Source organism: Solea senegalensis, linkage group LG12 (assembly GCF_019176455.1).
Source record: "Solea senegalensis isolate Sse05_10M linkage group LG12, IFAPA_SoseM_1, whole genome shotgun sequence".
NCBI lineage: Eukaryota > Metazoa > Chordata > Actinopteri > Pleuronectiformes > Soleidae > Solea > Solea senegalensis.
This window is the reverse complement of record NC_058032.1, coordinates 13,653,082-13,675,006: the sequence shown is the minus strand read 5'-3', so window position 1 is coordinate 13,675,006 and position 21,925 is coordinate 13,653,082. Positions and strand designations below refer to the sequence as shown.

The window sequence follows — 21,925 nt, the reverse complement described above, 5'->3', positions numbered from 1 at the left end:
CAAAGTTTGGGCACACGTTCATCACATGGTAAAAGAAAAAAAAACCTGGGCAGACCATATTTTTTGTTGTGTGTTTTTGGTTCTTATTGAGTACAGTAAATAGTGGCAAGATGCATCCCTTACACACATCGATAGGTTTTGCAAAATGTCAGTAAATCGGACTAAACATTTACTGCCACACCATTGATGTTATCACACCAGGTTTGTCAAAAGAACCAAATAACCAGACAACGATTGTTTTTTGGATTTGAATTATTCTTTCATACAGTGTTCCAACATCACAATACAATTACAGCGTCTTCGTGTGCCCAATCACTGTCACTCCCCTGAAGGCTGGACTGACTCAGACCCGTGCCGTCTCAAAAAAGCAGAGGCCACTTCAACATGTATGAATGTGTCCAAACAACACGTGATCGTCTCACAGCAGTTTAAGACCTAAGAGGTTTATGAGAAACATAAACCTTTTCATATCTTCAGATCGTCTATTCTAGTCTTGTTGCTGCTGTGTTTGGCACCGCGGCTGGGCCGGGATTGCGTTGGTGACCCAGGGGCCGATCCTGCTCCCTTCTTCCCTTTCAGGTCACATTCCTCTGGCTTGCTGCTGCTCCTTTCGACCGCTAGGTTGTCCTTATTCTGTTTGTATGCCGCCTTGCTGTGGTAGGGGTGGAAGGACGAGTCTGTGCCCTCAGACAGAGGGGAGAGGTTGTAGCTCGGCACAGGAGGGTAGGCAGGCTGGACTTGGTGGTGCCCGTGAAAATAGTCATCATAACTCGGGGCAAAGGGCACAGTGGCATCTTTGGAGTTATTCCCACAAGCCTGTTGACGTCTTCTGAAGGTAATGCCCTGGCGACACTTGGTGAAGCCCAGGTGGTAGACCTCTATGAGGTTTAGGAGCAGAGACACGCTTGCCACCCCAAGCATGAAGATGATAAAGATGGTTTTCTCAGTGGGTCGGGATATGTAGCAGTTCACCACATTGGGGCAGGGTGGTCTGTCACATGTGTACATGGGCTTCAGTTCAAAGCCATACAAGAGATACTGAGCCACAATAAAGCCTACCTCAAACAGGGTTTTAAAAATCACATTGAAGACATATGTGCATAAAAGCTCCCCCTTCAGGCGCACTCTGCCCTTCTCATCCCTCACCAGGGCCTTTTTGTGGTGAGCTTCCACAATGAGGGCCTGCTTGTCTGAATGATGTGCTTGTTCCTTCGCCCGCTCTTTCTCCTTTTGCTTTTCCTCCATCCGCACGAGATGGACGATGTGCCCCAGGTAGATCAATGTCGGCGTGGACACGAAGATGATCTGCAACACCCAGAAGCGGACATGGGAGATGGGGAAGGTGATGTCATAGCACACATTCTCGCAACCAGGCTGCTTGGTGTCACAGGTGAAGCCCGACAGCTCGTCACCCCAGACTTTCTCCGTCGCGGCGCTCAGGATCAGAATGCGGAAGATGAACAGGACGGTGAGCCACACTTTCCCCACCACCGTGGAGTGCTCCTGGGCTTTTTCTAGGAGCTTTCCCAGGAGGTTCCAGTCCCCCATAGCTGAGTGAGCTCAGACCTGGGACTGTCAAAGCAGTGAAAAGAGTTCAAATACAACAACAGTCACTTTTCTCTGATTTTTGAATGATATATCAAGTAAATCTTTTCCATGAAAACATAAACCTTAGCTAGAGGTCGAAGCCAGCATCAGTTAAGCTTTCAAATGTCTTACCTAAGTTCCGCAGCGTTCAGACCAAATGAGTCTCAAGGGAGCCAAGTGACTAAGTGAGTGTGGGACTCGGCTGCTGAGCAGGTAGATTGGCCTTTTCCATGTGGACTCAGAACAGGATTATATTTACTTTAGGAGGGTATATATTTGGCAAGTGTGGACAGGGTGGGGGGGTCGTTTCCAGTCATAAGTCTGTGGCTGCTGGCCTTCAGGACCCAAGCCACAGCAACATGATCCACACGAACTGAAATCAAACACCAGGCAGATGTGGAGGAAGTGTGAATTAGAAACAGTTGAGTAATGTTGGTATTGTCCTGAAACACGCTATGTTATAAATATATTCTGCTTCTGATGGATGGACGGCACAGTCAGACGACAGTAATGTGGGGAAGATTAAACTGATACCTGCTGACTTGTGCCAGGTGGAATGAGCTGAAACAAAAATCTATCATATCTACTTTCAGTTTAAGCCTCTCAGACTTTGTAAGTCACAGTAACAAAGGGAAAAAAATATATAACACTTAATTTAAAAAGTAAAGGTGAAGAGGTTTCTTAAGAGTGTAAGTAGCATTGTGTTCCCACACAAGATAGCCGTAAACAAACTGCAGCCTTTGGCCACAAAATCCACCTTACATTATTTAAATTTGGTCCAAATTTATCTCCAGAAAGTCCAGAGAGAGCATTCAACGTCTCAAATAATCACACATAAAGTTATATTTGAAATCAATATATATTGTGTGTTTCCCCCCTGGGGGAGGAATAAAGTCAATTCAGTCAATTCAATATTTACTGATTGGACCCACCTTGTTACCTCATTCATCTCCTGTGGCGAAGCACTACACGTCTTTGAGGGTCCATGGAGCTGCTCTTCATCGCTTACAGGCCTCAGAGCAAAACTGATCTTCTGGCCCCCAGCGATGCCCATGAATGGGCAGGGAGAGAGGTGGTCTCCTGCTGGCCTCCACCTCTGTCCACACCAGCAAATCCACCGAGTCAGTCTTCTGTCTTCAGATTCAGCTCAGACAGGAATCAGGATCCAGGCCCCAGGGTCTTCCACTGAGCACAACACATGAACACAACCCACTGGATGCACTCGCAACCATGTCTGACCTGCCTGCTCACCCTCCCCGCTCCTCCTGGTTAAATTTGGCTCAGGGTAAACTCTCCAATATAAACTATTAAAGCCCCTCTACTCGCTGGGAAGAGTGAGTGACGGGGCAGCTGGCCAATCGTGTTGTCTGGTCAATCTGTCTGACCACAAGTGCCTTGGGGGTCTAAATATAGCAGGAGGGTCTCTCCTATCATGGGGGGTTGTGGGGTAGGAGTCGGAGATGAGTAGCCATTTGCATCCTCAACTTACAAATCACAATGGCAGGAAGGGAGGGAAGTCAACGAAAATGTTCAGCTTTAGAATAACAGCAGTCCCTGATAGGAGGAACCAAACAGAAAAAGACTACAGAAAAGAATCATTATTTTATCAATTCAGGAAAAACTCACTGTAATAATAATAATAATAATAATAATAATAAAAATAATAATAAAAAACTCGGTTTGAGCAATTGTATTTGTCAAATTATCAGGCAATTTATTTCACCATGTTACATGATATACACACAGTATATTGCGTTTTCCCCATTTTTTAAAGGTACAGTGTGTAAAAACATTTGCATGCTACAGCTGAATATCCCTCACCTCACCACTCACTTCCAAACATGTTAGAGAACCTATGTAGCCTTCAATTAGCATCAAACTTAAAACAAACGTTTAATTTTGTCCACTGTGGGCTATTGTAAGAACACAATTGTGGTTCAAACAAATCGCCTCCTGATACAAATATGAAAAGCTCATTCTGGGGAAATGAAAAAAATGAGGTCATTTCTTTTTAGTTTCAATTACTGTCAAATAAACATAATTTCACCTACATTTTACACACTGCACCTTTAAATCTGTATTGTTTACCTTGATGTAAACTGATAACATTAACATACAGGGTTTCTGTATGCATTACAGTGTACATAATAACAGGTTAAGTTCATCACATACCAGCGTATGACACATGATCAGAGACAATAAATGTTAAAAAAAGGAGGCCAAACTCAGACATTCACCAGCGATAACTAGAAAACAAAACTGCAGTAACATAAATAAGTCATATATACAAGTGCCTAAATATTGTTTTCAATCCAAGCTAAAGTAAACGGCTAAATCTGAATCTGATATGTACAGTACAAAGTGAGACGAGAAGGCATAAATAAATGAATGAGCAATTTTGCAGTGTCGTCAGTTAAACATTATGACATTATGAAAAAAGTTGTTAAATGTTTAAAAGTTGTGCAGACTGTGGAAAAGTTTGAGAGAAAACTATTTAAAATGCCCTTTCTCTCCCTTCAAGCTGGCGTTACACAGTGTGATTACAGTGTGTTGTCGAAAACCAAACATATTTGGTTTTCTAGCACCAATAGTAGCAGCTTTCTGCAGAAAAAAAGTTGGCATATAAGCAACAGAGTCTGAAGAAATCCAAGCATCTGCCCACTGGCATGGAGAAACAATACTGTTCCTACAAGCCGCGCTTTGACTCAGACTGGAATAAATAAGATACAAAGTAGCCTTTTTTTAAATCTTAATAAAAAGGTTGACTTTCCATCCAGCATTTTTTTTTTTTTTTATATAGTAAACTCTACCTCTAACTCTAAACCATGTATATTTGACATCACTGCAAAGCACTTTCCAAACTTTATCCTCCAATTGTTTTTGTTTGCTCTCCAGGCGTTCGCCCGTTGAAAACCTTTTCATAAAGACTTGAAGGAAACATCTTTGAAATGATTTATTCACGCTTGGTTTCCAGAACGCGCTTTCAAAAGGAGCCAAATTACACGGAGGACTCGGAAAAGTCTGTTGGACGGTGTGTCCGTGTGCTGATGAGAAACTGATAAGCGAAACTAGAGTCAGGTTTCCAAACGGCAACGTTTAGAACGCATAAATATTCATGTGCAACTTCTCATATCTATGTTCTGTGTTTCATAAATGCAACTATTCTGGCACAAACGTCAGGCGTCAAACCGGGACAAAAACAAGACACACCTGCTGCATTTCATCTATACAGATTAAAGTGATCCGTCACACAACGAGAGCCCAACTTTGACGATAATAAATGGAAGCACAATCCTCATAGTCATGGTTTGTTTAGCCCAAGCAATCATCCCACCATGGCAACTTGGCAGCTCTTCTTAGTAAAATGAATTAAAGCTGCTTCAAAGGGGGAAGGAAAAAAAAAAACAACAGGCAAAATCCAAACAAATTAAGGTAAATTTGACAAATTGTGGACATCGATGATTTGAAGAAAATCAGCTCAAAGAAAGAAAAAAAGAAAGAAAAGAAGGTATTTTCCCTTAATCTTCACTACTGGCTCTGTAAATAGTTTAGACAAATTTAAACAGCAACTAACACTTGAGTCAGTAAAACAAGAACGCATAAATACACATATATACATATGTACATGTGTATATGTATTGGACATGTTGGATTAGTTTAACGGGAGACAAAAAGGCAGAGTCTCAGAAAGCAGAGCACCTCTCAACCTTCTCACTCGGGCTCTTTTTGGTCACAGTGAACTTAGACTTGAGAGGGTGATCTGCTATCAGCTGATTGATTTCATTTTGCCTGTAAGAAGACAGTCCTCGACTTATCCAAGCCACCTGGGACTCTTCCTCAGAACCCCGAGAGCAGCGTTTGCAGGCCCTGCCGATGAGGTACGCCACCTCGGCCAGATTGAGCAGCACACACACCCCGGAAACCGCCAGCATGAACACAGTGAATATAGTCTTCTCTGTCGGCCTGGAGACAAAACAGTCCACTGTGTTGGGGCAAGGGAACGAGTCACACTTCACCAAACGCACCATCTTAAAGTCAGGATAGATCAAGTAGAAGATGTAGAGGAAGGCCACCTCAAGGACAATGCGGAAAACGATGCTGATCATGTACGTCCACCACAAAGCTCCAGTGATCTGAAACTTCTGATTCTTGATGTGCTCCAGCTCCTTGGGGCTGGCGCGCCCCGTCCTCTTCAGGATCTTCTTGTCGATGTGGCGGCGGTGGGCCACATGCATGGCCACCAACAGGGCAGGGGTGGAGACCAGGATGAGCTGGAGCGCCCACAGGCGGATGTGTGAGATGGGGAAGTACTGGTCATAACACACGCTTTCGCAGCCGGGCTGCTGGGTGTTGCAGGTGAAGCCGGACTTCTCGTCGCCCCAAACGCTCTCGGCAGCCACAACCAGGACCAGGATACGGAAGACGAAGATCACGGAGAGCCAAACGCGTCCGATCCCTGTAGAGTGCCTGTTTACGCCGCTGATCACGGCATAAAAGGACCCCCAGTTCATTTTTGACTCCAGGTCTGAAGAAGAGGGACAACAATTTAGTCAGGATTAAAAGGACATAGAAACTTTTATTCATCAATGTTAAGAAAATATGCTACAAAAGAATATTATGGTAAATAAAAAACAACAACATAATATTTAATTAATTCATATTTGCATAAAGTCACATTTATATTAATGGAAGACAACATTATAAAAATCACTGGGCTATAAATCACCCACAAACAACTTAATAATGCAGTAATATTCTGTTGCTTATTAGTTTTTAGAGGTTTACCAGGCTTAGCCGGCAGTGCAAGCGGCGTAAGCAGCGCCGGGTCCGAAGAAGACCATCTTGAGTTGTGGCCTGAGCATCGAACTGGATTTGTTCGACAGACAAGAAGTGCCAAGTCGCCAGTTGGCCGTATAAAGACAGGGGCGATGGCTTCGCACCGTGCCCCGTCACAGGACGCAACAAATTCGAAGCCAATTGCGAAACATTCGCCGGGACACGTGGTCAAGTCACCCTGTATTAATACTCTACTCCCAAACTGACCTACAGCCCAGTTGCAGACAGATTGTCAGACTGCCAGACAATTTCTCCAAGACACCAGCAAGACATTCATCTCATGACTACTTTTTTTTCCTCTTACGATGTGAGAGATCTCATTGTTTGCAAGAAAGGTTACAGATTTGACCAGAGTGCCCTGATGAAAACTCAAAATGACTCGACTTGACTCTGCAGGAGGACAGGAATGCAAAACAAGTTATACGTCCAGCTGACAGGCATGTCAGCCGTAAGTCACACAAACATCTGACCTCACTGCACTCTCGCTGTTAGTAAACAGAGGGAAAATTACAGTCCGTGTATTTTACCTTCCGCTGTGGTGGTACACACAAATGTGTACAGATCAGGTGGAAATGAATGAAAATATTGTGTTTTTTATGAAGCCAAAAGGCTGGACAGAGAACACCATGCGTCTGGGAAATGCTAATCATTCCTCCGCCACTAGCCACTGCCCTGCACCGGAGCGGTCATATGCTCTTATATAAACCATTTACATACAATGGCAGCCTTTATTGGGCTGCAACAAGACTCTTTAGAATTCAGATCAAACGCCTCGATTTCCGCCTACCCCGGGCAAAAGAAGGAATCTGTGTGGACACAAAAGGGCTCGGCCTGCCACATTATTTATTGTGCTTGGCAGAGAAGGGGAGTGAGGGAAGCTTTTTTTTTTCTTTCTGACCTGAGCCACTGTCACTGAGAGCATACGGTCACTCACAGGTTTGAAGATTAATCTGAAAAAAAAAAAATATATATATATATTTATATAAACATGGTGAAAATGAACATTTACAGACAAATGTACTGTAATCGAAACCCTTTAAATTTAGTATCTCATACGCATTTATAACCAGCACACTTAATATGACCTTTTTATGCCTGATTCCATCATTGTGTGTTTTTATTTTAACAGCAAGTCATTTCCTAACAAACTTGCTTCTGGTGTCTTGATATTCATGAGCACATTTATACCAAAGCCTATGCCAAGTGGGACAAATATCCATTCATTTTGGTTAAAGGTTAAAAGGCTACAACCGTCTCAGCCGTGCTTCTGACTGAGCGAACACAATATATCAACATCAATCATTAGCTTAACTTTCAACCAATAATCACAAATTATTCTTTTTTTTGGGAGCTTTCACATATTGCTCAAGTCAAACTCCTCCTCACAACAGTAGTTATTTACAGTGACAACAAACTGAACGCCAAGTGAAAACACAATGTGGTCGTTTGTCATGTTCCATCAGATGACCTATGGCAGTTCACTGTGCCATGAGCAGTTCTGCGTCATTCATGACAGATTTAGTGGGAGGGGGTTTGCGAGGCCTGCTAATTCTTTGAATGAACTAAGCTTCATTTATATTCTCTCCACGACTACAAAATAGAGAGATGAGGGATGCCAGTGTATATACACACACACACACATCTTTATTACAGCAGTCAACATGGAGTAAATAATAGATTTGCCACAGTTCACTGAAGATAGGGATACAAAAAAATTAAATGAAGACTAATCTAACTGAACTTACAACATAGTAGTATAACTATTATAAATCAGCACCTGATGCAAACTTCCCTTATTTAAAAGAGGGACAGCAAAACGCAACTATGTCTAATAGGAAAAGACATACATATATATATACATATATAAATAATCATACTTGTGTGTGTGTATATATATGTATTTTTTTATATATATATCTATATAGAATATATAGATATTAAAATCTTAACACTTTCCCATCAATTCTTTGAAAAGACATTAGATTCCTTATCTTCTACAATAACAATCTTTTTTGTAGAACATTATTGAATTTTATAGAAGGTCAAATCAGAATCTTCCAAGTTCAAATAATCTAATAGAGCATGTTCACTTTAACACTCACATTCAATAGACAGTTATGTAGCCTTTACTGTATGAACTGCAGTCCTAAACATTAAAATACACAAAGCAGATATGTTCTACTGCAGTAAATGCTGTTCTCATTATATTCAAATATCCTCCATTTATTGTTGTACTGCAAAGTGCCCATCACAGCAGTTTGTCAAATACTCAAAGTCCTCTGCATGTTCACTTGTCAATAGAAAGTATGTGATATATTTAAAATGTGTCTCAGGATTTTTAGACACCGAAGCATTTCCTGCTTTTATTGCTCCCTCTTGTTTTGAGCGTAGCACGAGATGAGGTATTTGCCCCAGTCAGAGTCCTGTTTCTTCATTTTATGTTGAACTGTGCCTAAAAAGTAAAAAACAGGATTTTGAATGAAAATGAAATGTGCTGCTAAGGTCTCACCTAGATTATACTGCTATTTACTGTAGATGCACACTGAAAGTGTAAAAGAAAATACTCACACGTACTTTTTGTGAGACTGCCTTTCTTCAGTTCGCTGTGTTTCGCGTGTCCATTCTGGGCCAGTCTCAAAGACAGTGATGCTCCCCTCCTAAAAGGAATAATAAAAGATGACTGTAAAGGAAGCGTCTGCAAAAATTATACATACTGGGGTGGGGGGAGGGAACATTTTTATTCGTATACAATTTTTGAATGACTTTGTGGATTAGCATAAAAACAATTTACATTTTCAGTCCACTAGATGGAGCTGTAGGGTGAGTATATCACAATATATGATTTTGCAAATACTCAGTATCATGATAATATTCTATCATGGTGTCTCAGGCAATTCCCACCCCTAATACATACAAATGTAAGGCAGTGACTCAGAACTACTTTAGAGAAATAAATACACACTCTTACACATGATAGCCAGTTATATTAGATATATGGCATGTTTTAACAAGATACAATCCATCAATAAATTTTGGTGACTACAATTCAATATTTCTAAACTCACAATTAAACGTTTTCATTATTTCATGATTCACAAGTACCTCATAGCTCCGAGCTTTCCCTTTTCCAAAAACAGCTCGACGGTAACGTTTGCCGCCTGTGGGTAAAGTCTGGCAAAAAGTGTCCTGTTGTGCACCATGTCTTTGAACCAGCCCACTGACTCCTCAGACCAGTCTGTCCCATTAACAGGCGTCACCTGCAGGGCGACAGGAAACAAGACACAAAATAGCATGAACTGCGATAATTCATTTCCTTTATCACTGAGCAATAGATAAGGCCGTGACTAAATCATGTGGACAAATGCCAATGAATGAGTCTACGCTCTCACAGCACAGTATTTAACCGTTTCCGTCTATGCACAGATAATCTTAATCTTGAAATGGAGATTTATGTACTAGTTTATATACATGGTGAGAATGAAGAAGTCTCTACTGATATGAAGAAAAAATACAGAGCTTACATTTGCAAGTGAGACCTGTACTGCCTGAAGTGGAAGAACAGCCATTTCTGGGGTCAACTCCTTGATGCACAGCAGTGACAGACAGGCAGTGTCACCATGGTCCAGCCTCTTCACCTCCACATTGATCGAAGTCTCACTCCCAGCACCATGACTGGAGTCATCGTCTTACATCCAACAAAACAGAGCATGGCAGGTTAAGTGCAGCAGGAAGTTTCCAATTGGCCACATGCGAGTGAAGTGACACTGCTACCATCTAGAGGAATGCATTTGCAAAACCATTCCAAAAAAAACAAACCCACCTCCAATTACACCACATATCTTCGTCACCTGAGCCCTGCACCATTGTTCCTGTTTAGGGAACCAGCCCATTACTTGGGTTCCAATGTCTGGAATGCAGTTCTGTTCTGCATATGAGCGACTGGCTTTCCAGCTGCTGCAAATGAGAGCAAAAAATAATGACAACCAGAAACATGTGGATTATTAAAAAGGGGATCTACAAAGAAAGCTGTAATAAAAAAGGGATAAGTGGCTCTGTAGGTCCTGTAAATGCGATCAGGGAATCAGCGAGGGTTGTGAAAAGCTGAGAGAAAGCAGTGTAGAGATTAGAATCCATGATGAACAACTTACTCTGTGACAAGGGCCTGCAGCCCGATGAAGGAGTCTGCGTGCTGGATATAAAAGTTGCTTGGGCTGACAATATGAGACACCACAACCTCAATCTCTTCAAACCTCCGGACCCGAAACTCAGGAATGGTAACACTGCTGCTTGTTGGGGTTTTCGCGTCAGCATAATTGTCCTCTCTCTCAGATTCTGTGCACTGGGAAGTTTGGGTTTTCCACTGGATGTTTACACAAGAGCTCTCCACTTGAGCAGCTGTATTTTGGCAGCCTTCATTTTTTGCTGGGCTGTCATCGGTGTGTGCTTGTTGCACCTCAGTTAAAATGTCTCCAATATCCCACAATTCAGTCTTAGTTGCAATCACACACGTGTAGGTCAGCGTGCCGCTCGATTCCACTCGTTTGACTCTGAAGACGGGGCCTTGGTCTTCCATATTTGCACGCAATGTTTTCCGGGCCTTTGACTCGATAACATCGTCTGACTCAACGTTTCTGAATTGATAACTTTGGGTTTTGGTGGAAGACGACATAGACTGTGGCGAACCTGAAGGGTGTGTACTTCTATTCCACTCCATCACAGTGACCTCTTGTGCACCCATGTTCTTAGCTTTGGCTCTGAGGAAGTGCAGCAGCTGAGAGGATGTTTGTTTTTGGTGTTGCACCTGGAAATGACCCTCCCATCCCCAGCTAATAACTGGTGTTAATTTTTTAGGTTTTGGGTTACTTAACTCTGGGAATATAGCTTCTATTGGTGGTAGTAGTAGTGGTGGTCTCTCTGGATTCACCTTGGGGCTCTGATTCATGGCAGGTTGTGGAATCACATCATCGCGTTGGCTTTTCTCATCATAAATAACAGCTTGTTCATTTTCTTTGACCCTTAAGTGACAAGATGAGCTCTTAGTCTGAACAGCACTGTTGTAGCTGGACGAGATGCAGTAGATCATGTCATCCTCTTGGGCTGCTACAGGCTGGGAAATGAGGAAATGTTTCAGCTGTTGAAGGGACAGTGTCCCTCCAAGCACCTGGACTGATTTCACAATAGAGCTTGCCATGAGCACGTTCTGCAACATGGGCCCAAACTTGAGAACATCTGTTATCAGGATCCGCTTGTCTCCAAGTGACTGAGGCTGGTTTGTTCTCATACCCATCTTGACAGCAGGCTGGACACAAACTTGTGGCTCTGGTGATAAGAGAAGCAGGAAGAGGGTTTTGTAATGAAAAAAACTGCACTTCATTTTTTAAATTTTTCTTCCCTGTATAGTGGAGGTACACAAGACAACATTTATCTTAAACATGGAAATGCAATGTTAGGTAATGTTCACATTCAGAAACGTTTGAGCACAAAAAATTATTGATTTAAAAAGGATGAAGCACATATGGGTGTGATACTGTTGTGAAACACTTTTCCAAATGAAAACATGTCAACGCTTTTCAAAATTGGCAAGAGCTTTCAGAGCGTCTTTTAAAGCATATTGACACTCAGGCAAAATAGATAGGTCAAACTGGTCTCTTTGCAACTGCAATCATTAAGATGAAGCTCCTGATGTCGAGCAGCAAAGCTACAGGAAGGGAAATGAGGTGCTACTAATACATTCATCTTTGTTTTTTTCCTCTTCTATGGGGTTTAATGTCAGCTTGCATCTATGATGTTGCCATAATTACCATCTTCTGGAGTTACGAAACTACAACATTATCCAACTGGTCACATTATTTTGTTTCTCTCATCTCTGTGTTCATCTGTTTTGATTATGTTCAAATTCAAATTGCATTGGTTCACTGGGGTAACTTAGCAATTTTCCAGTCATGTCAGCAGCTCCCAGAATTTGGTTTCTTGGTGATGTGCAAGCCCTTGATTAGGAACCCCTTTTATTGTGCAATGTTTGACATTACACAGACACGCAGCTAAAATGATATGATTAACTTCTGACTTACCAGCGACAAATTCCTCCAGTAATGCTGAGAGTTTGTCTATTGTACGGCATTTTGCATCCAGAACATTTGCCAGGTCAATGAACACACAGGCTGGAAGCGATGAATTCAAGAATCCTTGGATGTCATCATAGGCCTGAAAGAAAAGTGAAACAACCATAAGTTGTTGCTTTTCTGTTCATTATAAAAATGCCAGTAAAAATGTTTTCTGGGTTAATAAACACATGAACACTTGACAGTTTAAAAGTAATCAGTTATTCCTACAGACTGGTTCAGGATCCACAGGTCAAATTTTTATTGGCTCACTCAATCAATTTAAATATCTATTTTTAACTTTTATTTGAAATGTATCAAAATACACATAATGTTGCAAATCAGCCATCTGTTGGAAATTACAGGAATGACAGCAAACAAATTGCTTTTGCTTATTTATTGTGCAATAATTGTGAATTTGGTTGTGATGGTTTGTTATCTCTTACAAAAAGTAGGCATTTATACAAGAAGTTTGGTTTACAAGAAAATAAACGACGTTCTTTTTTAAAAATGAGACCCATTGTGAGACATCCCATTGAGCTCTGACCACATAATGTCAAGTGTCTCCATTGTGTTGCCAGTCAATAATTGAAATTTGCACCACAGCTCTGGAAACTACAATCAATTATCCTTCATAGTTATTAGTCCCATTGCTATTGGCAATCTCAGTCAAGTCAATTAAACCGCCTAACTTGTTATTTATCTGGTTAGGGACATGCGAACCCAGCGTGTGGCCTGTGCAAACACCCACATAATGACAAACAGCAATTAATCTCACCTTGCCGATGAAATTGTTGAGTTCTTGTTCCAGTGTTTTCCTGGCGTTTTCCAGCAAGAAAAGCTTGTAAATTACCAGCACTTTATGTGTGTCTATAGAGGACTGCAGGTGGTGGCGGCGGGCGAGTTGCTGTTGCTGGAGAGGAGTCATGGTCGAAGGAGCGGGATCCGTGTCTGTGTCCGTGTCTTCTGCTGCTGCTGCTGCTGGAGCACGAGCTTTGACTCGCGCGGCTGTTGGCTAATGCGAGCTAATTAGCTATTTAGCTAGGTGGAGTTACTCTTGTTAAATATTTACTGTGACGGTGTCAGGCTGACGACCTCCGCTTTACTCTGCTGTTTTGCTGCTTCTACCGCGTTTGTTAGTTAAGGGGGACCAGGGAACAAGGGGACCGCAGTCTTGAAATCTGTTGTTAGGTTAGCCGAAGTCCTCACCAAATGGGAAGATTCCGTGTAAAGTTACGTTCAAATAATTCAAATTCAAAATCAAAAAACTTTATTGATCCCCAAGGAGAAATTCAAGTTCAGTGACTGTTCTGCTTTATTCAATTTCTCTATCATGGTAGTACACGATTGATATGGAACAATACACACAATTCATTATACAAAACGGAAGAAGACATTTATAATGCAACATTTACATTAATAAACATTTTAAGTTTATTGTAAGTGGTGGGATTATACAGGATATCACTGTGTCATTGACGTTAACAGGATGTTACAGTGGTAGATAGAGGTAGAGATAGAGGACACACATAGACAGAAAGGCTGTATTTACACAGCTTAAGAGTTGTCTGTGGCAGATTCCCACCCTAATGTTTGAGTATGAGAAGTTTGGCTTATGTAGCCAGTTGTTTTTTAGATTTATCATCACTAATGTGTGATTTAAAATATACTACCTTATATATTGCATAATATAAATGTTAAAAATACATGCTCTGAAATGTATTAAATTGCATACAAAACATTTTTTTCACTTTTATGATACATGACACATCTTCTGTTAACTTGACAAAGTAAAAAAGAAATGGATCATTCTGGTCACATGCATTATAACTAAAGTAGCATGCCTGAGCAGGAGGTACAGTTATTTATGTTCAAAGAAAGGGAGTATATGTTAAAAGTCATCAGAAAAAGAATTTGTACCCCACTTACCAAAATTTACAAACGTATGCAGGCATAAGGTTATGGGCTGGAGAGAAAATATTAAGGTTACAAACCATTGCAACCTAATTCACTAGATAGACTGTAACAAGAGCACATTTGTGCATAATCTATCACGTCATTTTATTGCAAAGTCTCACACAACCCATCTGTGTTCCCAGACTCTGGGAATGACCGGTGTAGACCATCATGTCTTGTTTATTTACATAGCACATTAGGGCTGATGCTGTAAGAGCAGACAGGGATTATCTATGGTCTATCATGGATGGATTCCTGGATGGAAAAAAACAGGACACCGGCTGCGAGGACGTGACAGGGTCAAGTGGCTCCCAAGAGCCTGAATAAAATTAAAGTGGTCCAGACTCCACTAAGCTGGCCAAAAAAATAATAAATAGCAAAATATAATAAGAAGAAAATTCAGAAAACACACAGCAAGGGATGTATAAATATTTGCACCATAACATTTTTGTGTCAGTTGATAAGAGTGTGTGGAAGGAGCATTTTGCATTTGTGAAATAAAACTACAATTTAGGTGTGCACATTTCTGACTAAAAGATAAAAATGAGTGAAGGTGAGACAGTACAGAGTATGATATGTACTACATTTGAGGAACAAGATAGCAGTGATGCAAGATAAGATTGTCTCTATAGAAACAATTTCTTTTATAGCGCCAGGTTTAATTGGGCAACGATGACAATGCTTTGCTTGTTTACTGGAAATACAGTTACCCTAGAGGGAAAGACTGACAGTGATACAACTTTTCAGAGCGCTAACAAACAAGCTGCTGCTGATATCTAAATACCAGCTACCATTAACCGCCAAGAAGAAGAATGAACACAATTTGCTACTTGCATTCCTATGGTTTTACACCTAATACTATACACACAGTGTTCTTTTCTTCGAGTGCTCTTTGTTTGAACTTGTCAAGCTGCTACTTGATCTTGTACCTAAATCTTGTAGGTGGGGCAACAGAGATATTTCTTAGTTATATTGCTCAACAACTAGATCAATAGACATCCAGGTGGTTTTGATACAAATTACAAATGGTGAGATCACATAAGAGTGGGCAATGGGGTCATGGGCCTAAGAATTGCAAAGTGGCACTTTGCTTTAGTTTAAAGCAGAAGCATGAGTCAGACGGTATGATAATTTCTCAACAGGATATCCTCCAGCAGTAGTTTCTCCCTATGTCATCCAAAACTAGTTGCAGTGTAATAAAATCCACAGAATTTATGATTGTTTCGCCAGACAGTCACCTCACCCCACTGTCTGTAGATCAACAGGATAAAATTAACTCTATTCATGTGTTGCTGGTAGAGGGCATTTATTTTCTTGAAGTAGAGGATGCAAATCTAGTCACATTTATTGTACAAGGACCCAATGAATGGTAGAGGCCGCTCACTCAGCATTCTATGCCATGCTGGGATTCAAATTGTGCTATAATGAAAACAGAATTGTTCCCCATCAAACCTCCGTGATTTGTTTTGCATGTAAATAAAAGCAGGGGAGTGCATTTTCTAAAATGAATATTGCTATAATTTTCCGGTTGTTTCATACAGACTGTTTATTACGTACAGCGTGTTTGTTGTAAACAGTTTTTGATTTTTGACAATTTCAGAGCCACATAAATGATACAGATTACAGCACACAACACAGTTGCAAATAGCATAAGGTGGATCTTGTATATGCACACTGTCAAATACAATTAATTTATTTAAGAATATATATACATATGTTTATACAGAGACTCCTACGAGGTTTGTTATTGACGTTAAAGTGAGCGTTTGTGGTGGTCAACACTGATTCTGGGAATGTTGTGCAAGATTTTGCAGACGTCATAGAAATTTGAGTCAAGGTTAAACTTTTGGCTGCAAACAAACAATTTCCAATGGTGGATGGGCTAAAAGTTCCCCGGGTGATTAGTGATTTGGCACGAGCTGCAACCAAACGGCTTGGGAGTCAATAAAGCCAGTTTCAATCACAACAATTCACTACACAGGTCACACGGTGGGATACATGTCTGACAGACAAGTAATGGGGAGTGGAGTCACAAGAGAAGGCTTTGAAAAATGTGAGAAGATGCATGTGTCCCATTATGAAGTCATTACAGCTTTACTTAACTGAAAGTCTGTTTGTTTTTACAACCTAAACAGCCATTAAGCTGCACTTCTGTAAATGCGTCACGCAAAGGCAAACTCACAGGAATTGTGCTCCAGTTGCTATAGTCTGCTCTGCCGTTTCTCACATGCAGTATGTTTATCAACGCACAAAATAAACTCCCAATCACACTACAAATGGTATTTGTGTGCAACACAGTTTCCTGGTAAATATAATCAAGAAGGTTAGTATTACAAATACAAATAAAACAACAATAAACATTTGCCAGGAGTGAAGTGCCTGTGATTTGTTATGAAACAGACAATAAGAAGAAGAGCTTCTCAGATACACTGTCATGTTGACTCTACTATCACCCGAAAAGCATTCAGTGCCACTCATATCAGGCAGTTTTACTTTCAACTCGTCTAGAGTTGTCAGCCACTTGCTGTCACAGCAGTTGAAGTCATTTCCACTGATGAACATGACACGAAGGTGTGCAGATATAGCACTAATGAAAGAATTGTTTAAAGACACTAAACGATTGTTCCGTATGTCGATTTCCCTCAGAGGGGAGCAGCCTGAGCTGGGTATGCTATCAAGACGATTGTTTGACATGTTGAGATGAGTTAATGCTGGCATGCAGGGTAGAGACAGATCTGAGCTGGTCATGTTTGTTTCACTGATAATCAAGGACTGCAGGGTTTCCTGCACACCATCCAGTGCACTCACGTGCATCACCATGTGTGCATTTCTTGCAAGGTTGAGGGAAACCAAAGAGGTTTCCTGAAATGCATTAGCATTGAGCATTTTGATATTGTTTCCCTCAAGATTTAGGTGTTTAAGAGTACTGAGCGTCTGGAAGGCAACACAGGACCCATTGAGGTGAATTTGCTGCGTTGATTCCGAGCTTCGTAAATGGTCCGTATGAGCACACGGCTGCACTGAATTGTCTTGTAAATTGAACGTGTCTATTTGTGTGAGTGCATTAAGAAAGAGCGGGGAAATGTATGCAAGGCCATTGCTTTGCAGGTTGAGGTGCTTTAAGGAGGGAAAGAAAATCTGCCGATGGTATTCTCTATCACTGTACGGCCTCACGTTCCAGATGATGCTTTGCAGACAGTTGTAACTGAAATTCAGTGTTTCCAAAAATGTGAGACGGCTCAAAGTCTCCAGTGGGAAAGACCTGAAGTGGTTGTTGCTCAGGTCCATATAAACTAGTGGCATTAGCCTCCAGTTAGAGTGTAGGGTATTTTTTGTAACTATTTTCTCATTCATAATCTCATGATAAAGATAATTTACTTCTGATACCATTGCAGCTTCTAAATGTAACGCGCCAAGCATGTTATTCTGCAGATGAAGGTACTTCAGCTGGTTCATCTTTGGAACAATTGGGAAATAAAGGAGTTTGTTGAAACTCAAATCAAGAACTTCAAGCCTATACAGCAGGTCATTTTCACGCGACACAAAAAACTCCACTGAATTTCGACTAAGATTCAGGTATTTAAGTTGATGTAATGTAAAATCACAGATTTGTGCAATGTTATTTTTGGCCAAGTTCAGCATCTCTAATTGGCTCAGTGGTTCAAATGTCCCCTCTTCTATCACTGATATCAGATTGTTCTCCATAGTAATGGCCCTCAAACCTTTACTCTCTTTGAACAAGCTGTGCGAAAGTCGTGTTAAAGCGTTACCCGTCATCTTAAGTTGATTAAGAGAAGATTTGTTTCGAAGGTACATCTCCGCTGAGTAATCACTCAAGCCATTCATCGATATGTCCAAGCTCTTCAGTCTACCAATGGATTGGAGAGCTTTGCTGTTGCTGCCAAGGTTGTTGTCCAGTGCATTTCTGGACAAATTCAATTCTTCAAGCTGAGCCAGGTTTTCAAAAGCCCCCTCAGAGATGAGATCCAGCTGGTTGGAGCTTAGGTCCAGCTGCTGCAAGTATGGCAAAACAACTGTGTGCAACTGTCTGATGAAGTTATTGGACAGGTCTAGTCTTCTAAGCCTTACATCTAAATCCTGAGGGACAAAATAGAGGTTCTGGTTGTTCCAGGACTGCTCCTTGAAATGGAAGGAACATTAATCATAATCAGAGTGTGGTCCATGGAAATCACAGTCAAACTAATTTAGCAGATTCTTAGATCTTTAAAGCTGGGAAAAAAGTGCAACTTAATGGATTACACATTACATCACAACGATGTTTACACACTTTACATTTGAAATGAAGCATCTTGAACCTACCTTTGGATAATCAAATGTCAGTCCAGTTATATAAATGTCATAGCTGAGTGACCAGAGGAGTAGGACATTAGAGAACATGTGCCTGACCATTGTTCCTCAGCTGCCGCTTCTGCTGCTGTTAAAGGGTATGGTACCACCACTGGTGTCAGAGCTCATATACACACGCTCACGCACACAGCTCCTCTTATAACCATGCTTCATAAAAAAAAAAAAGAAAAAAAAGGGTGAGCGGGAAAACGTCTGTGGACACCAGATAGACGCTGTTGCTATATTAAGACAACAAAGGCCTGGCCACTGGTACATCACTTTCTCTTCAGCTTTAGAAAACAACCTTCTAATTTAATTAAATACAGTTCAATACAGTTAAAGCTGATTATATTTAGGTGTTGAATACACTAATTCACTTTAAAGTTAGTAAGGAACCAAATGTTATATTGTAACATGTTTGCACTATGGCATATTATCCAGTTTAACAGTTTAACAACTTTAATCATTTTAATCCTATACATATATATATATATATATATATATATGTAATATAATAATAATTATCATGAAGCATTTACAGTGTTTACTGTATTCTATATTTACATGTCAGACAGGAAAAACCCATCCTGGTGGGTGGATATAAATGTATACCTTTGTTTGTTCCTGTCATACTCATAGGGAAAATGGAAACCATTCAAAAATAGATGAGAGGAACAAATAAACAGAGAGTGTGGAGGTGGAGCTGGAGGGAAGCAGCCCAGGTATAAAGAGACATGCAAAAAATAGATCGTTGAAAGGACCTTTAAGCGAATCTAAAGAACAGACTCAAGTGGACGACCTGGCTAAATATGTTTATAGAAAAAATAACGGTCCTCATAAATGCTGTCAGGAGAGCAGTTTAATTAAAAAGTTATGCATTTCCCTGAGATAAGTATCATCCAACAGTTGGTTCTTTATCAGCGTGCCCTCACACACAGCTCAGAGTCAGCTATCCACTTCCTGCAACAATGGGCTGCATAGTAGTGTCTCTCAGTTCAGCTGCATGATGCCAAAAAAGGTCGAATCTGCAGCCGTCGAGATGAGGGCTTGTTGCCGGTACGGGACCACCAGTTCTAACTCATTGTCCCGATGCAGCCGCACAATACCTGTGGAATCATCCGCAGATGGATGATGATGATGATGAAGAGAAAACATACTTTTGAGTGAGCTTTTTCCAGTGCTTGTTGGCTTAGGGTCCATTGTCTTGGAAGTCTCCACTGAAGGGAACCACATTATTCCAAAACATGCAGCCATTATTATGAGAAAAGTGGTTGAGAGAGATGGTGTTAATCCAGAATCTACAGAGAAATGGTGACTTTGAAGATCATAGCATAGGATTACACAAGTGACCCATTGTGTCTTTAGTGGAAGTGGCTGTGAGAATTTCCACCCTTGTGTTTTCACTTGAAAATGTCGAAGGTCTGTTGCTTATAATTGTAAGATGGATGACATTTGAACCTATACAAGGACAAGCTGGGCAATGCTGCTTAGTTTAGAGGACTAAGTTTACATTTGGAAATTATAAAGTTAAAATAAAAAGGCAAAGCCAAGCCTGTCTCCTTATTACGAAAGCATATTTCCCGTCATTGACACATTATCTATTCTTAGTTAATCTATATGAAAAAATGAAAGTAAGAATTATTCTTAATTTTTTTTTGAACAGTTTAATGTGTACATAATAAAATGGTTAGATGTGTACAATAATACACATTAAAAATGTTGTTTCCTTAAGGAGCCACAGTGTAGCGCAGCAGTGCCTCACTGACCTGCAGTGTAGCATGTGTTGGTAGGATGTGCATCAGCAGGCACCTCTTGCAGGCAGCGCAAGAGCTCTGTTGATGTCGTCTCAGTGGAGCTCCAGCTCCGAATAATGTGACCCACAACTGTGCTTGGGCTTTTGAACGTAACCTGTGAATTGAGCAGAGCATGAGATGAAAAGCTGGAACAAATCAGACGTAATATCAACTTCGTTATGCTTGAGTTCAGTGACAATACTTGTCCAAACACCAAGTAATAACCATCCTCTTGGACAAAAATTCTGTTTTCCTTTTGTGAAATTGCATTTCCTTGCTGTGCAGCAACAGTCCAATAGATCACAGTTATATTTCCTATGGGAAAAGGCGAGATACACTTATTCAAAACAATGGCAGACAGTGCAACTCTGAAGCCAAGGAGTTGAATTTAGTTTTACCTCTTATGTCTGGTTGTTTGTTAGTGCAAGCAGTTAACTGCAGGAATGTTGGAGCTGGCATGAGTAGGAAACAAACATGATACTTTAATTTTATTAACTTAGCAAATGCTGTTTATGGCCTCACTACCAGATTAGACTGTAACTAATGGACACATTTTCAGTTCTTAGCTCCAACCCACCTCTGCAGCGGCCCTCTTCCCGTTTTTCTCTCATAAAGGACATCTTCAGAGAGCTCTGAGCTTTTTGGAAAGCACTTGGCTTAATGTCCTGAGAGAAAACAAAACATTACAAGAAAATATATCCTTGCAGTACTGTCTGAATGCTCAATGATGACATTAATCTCAGTAGTACAATGTCCAAGATGACTCCATCCTACATAATCAGTGACATACCTCCCTTGTTTCAGACGTCTTGGCCATTTTCCCATTGACTCCCTCAGAACGTGGTTGATTTAATTGTAGAATTAAATCCCCCTGGAGTTTCCGAAAATCATTTTCTAAAACACTGGCTCTGTGCACCAGGAAAAGACTAAGACAAAACAAAAATGCCACTATTGATAATAAAGAATTGTACAGCATACCGAGCCTTGCAGTCTGGATGTCTTCAAGTTACAGAAATGGGTGAGGTCACACATCAGTTAAACCCGGAAAAACTAAATGCTCAGTTTCACAATGAGTTTCTAAATGAGGAACTATCTTCTCTCTGCCTCTCAAGATGGAATTCATTTAGATTGTATGAAGATTACGGCCCACATAGCAATGCGTTGTGAAACTTGCAATCACGGTGAAGGCCTCCCTGATAGAACAGCTTTGGTTCTTGTCAGTACTTGTGCCAATCGGAAAACCAAGTTTTAACCTTTTAAAATCAGTACCACCAGCAGACTACAGAGTACAGAAGACAGGAAAAT

The 21,925-nt window shown here is 40.8% G+C and overlaps 3 protein-coding genes and 1 pseudogene across 3 annotated transcripts; all 4 read right to left on the bottom strand.

The window, feature by feature from the left end:
* Positions 1-234: 234 nt before the first annotated feature.
* On the bottom strand, positions 235-2,840 carry LOC122778902 (gap junction alpha-3 protein-like). Its single transcript, XM_044041051.1, has 3 exons — positions 2,520-2,840; positions 1,720-1,960; positions 235-1,572 (listed from the first exon to the last, which is right to left on the bottom strand). The coding sequence occupies exon 3, from the start codon at positions 1,546-1,548 to the stop codon at positions 466-468; it is 1,083 nt and encodes a 360-aa protein (XP_043896986.1). The 5' UTR covers positions 1,549-1,572; positions 1,720-1,960; positions 2,520-2,840; the 3' UTR covers positions 235-465.
* A 771-nt stretch (positions 2,841-3,611) lies between these two features.
* Positions 3,612-13,477, bottom strand: LOC122778903. The gene is given in 11 exon segments (XM_044041052.1): positions 3,612-6,112; positions 7,211-7,255; positions 7,258-7,391; positions 8,800-8,875; positions 8,998-9,080; positions 9,526-9,680; positions 9,945-10,108; positions 10,244-10,377; positions 10,572-11,742; positions 12,495-12,627; positions 13,303-13,477. Coding segments are annotated over 11 exon segments (3,087 nt in total). The 5' UTR covers positions 13,453-13,477; the 3' UTR covers positions 3,612-5,270.
* A 2,531-nt stretch (positions 13,478-16,008) lies between these two features.
* On the bottom strand, positions 16,009-18,989 carry LOC122778126 (transforming growth factor beta activator LRRC33-like). The gene is made up of 2 exons (XM_044039716.1): positions 18,801-18,989; positions 16,009-18,620 (listed from the first exon to the last, which is right to left on the bottom strand). The coding sequence occupies exons 1-2, from the start codon at positions 18,888-18,890 to the stop codon at positions 16,746-16,748; spliced, it is 1,965 nt and encodes a 654-aa protein (XP_043895651.1). The 5' UTR covers positions 18,891-18,989; the 3' UTR covers positions 16,009-16,745.
* Positions 18,990-19,668: 679 nt separating this feature from the next.
* Positions 19,669-21,652, bottom strand: LOC122778613 (annotated as a pseudogene).
* Between the last annotated feature and the right edge of the window lie 273 nt (positions 21,653-21,925).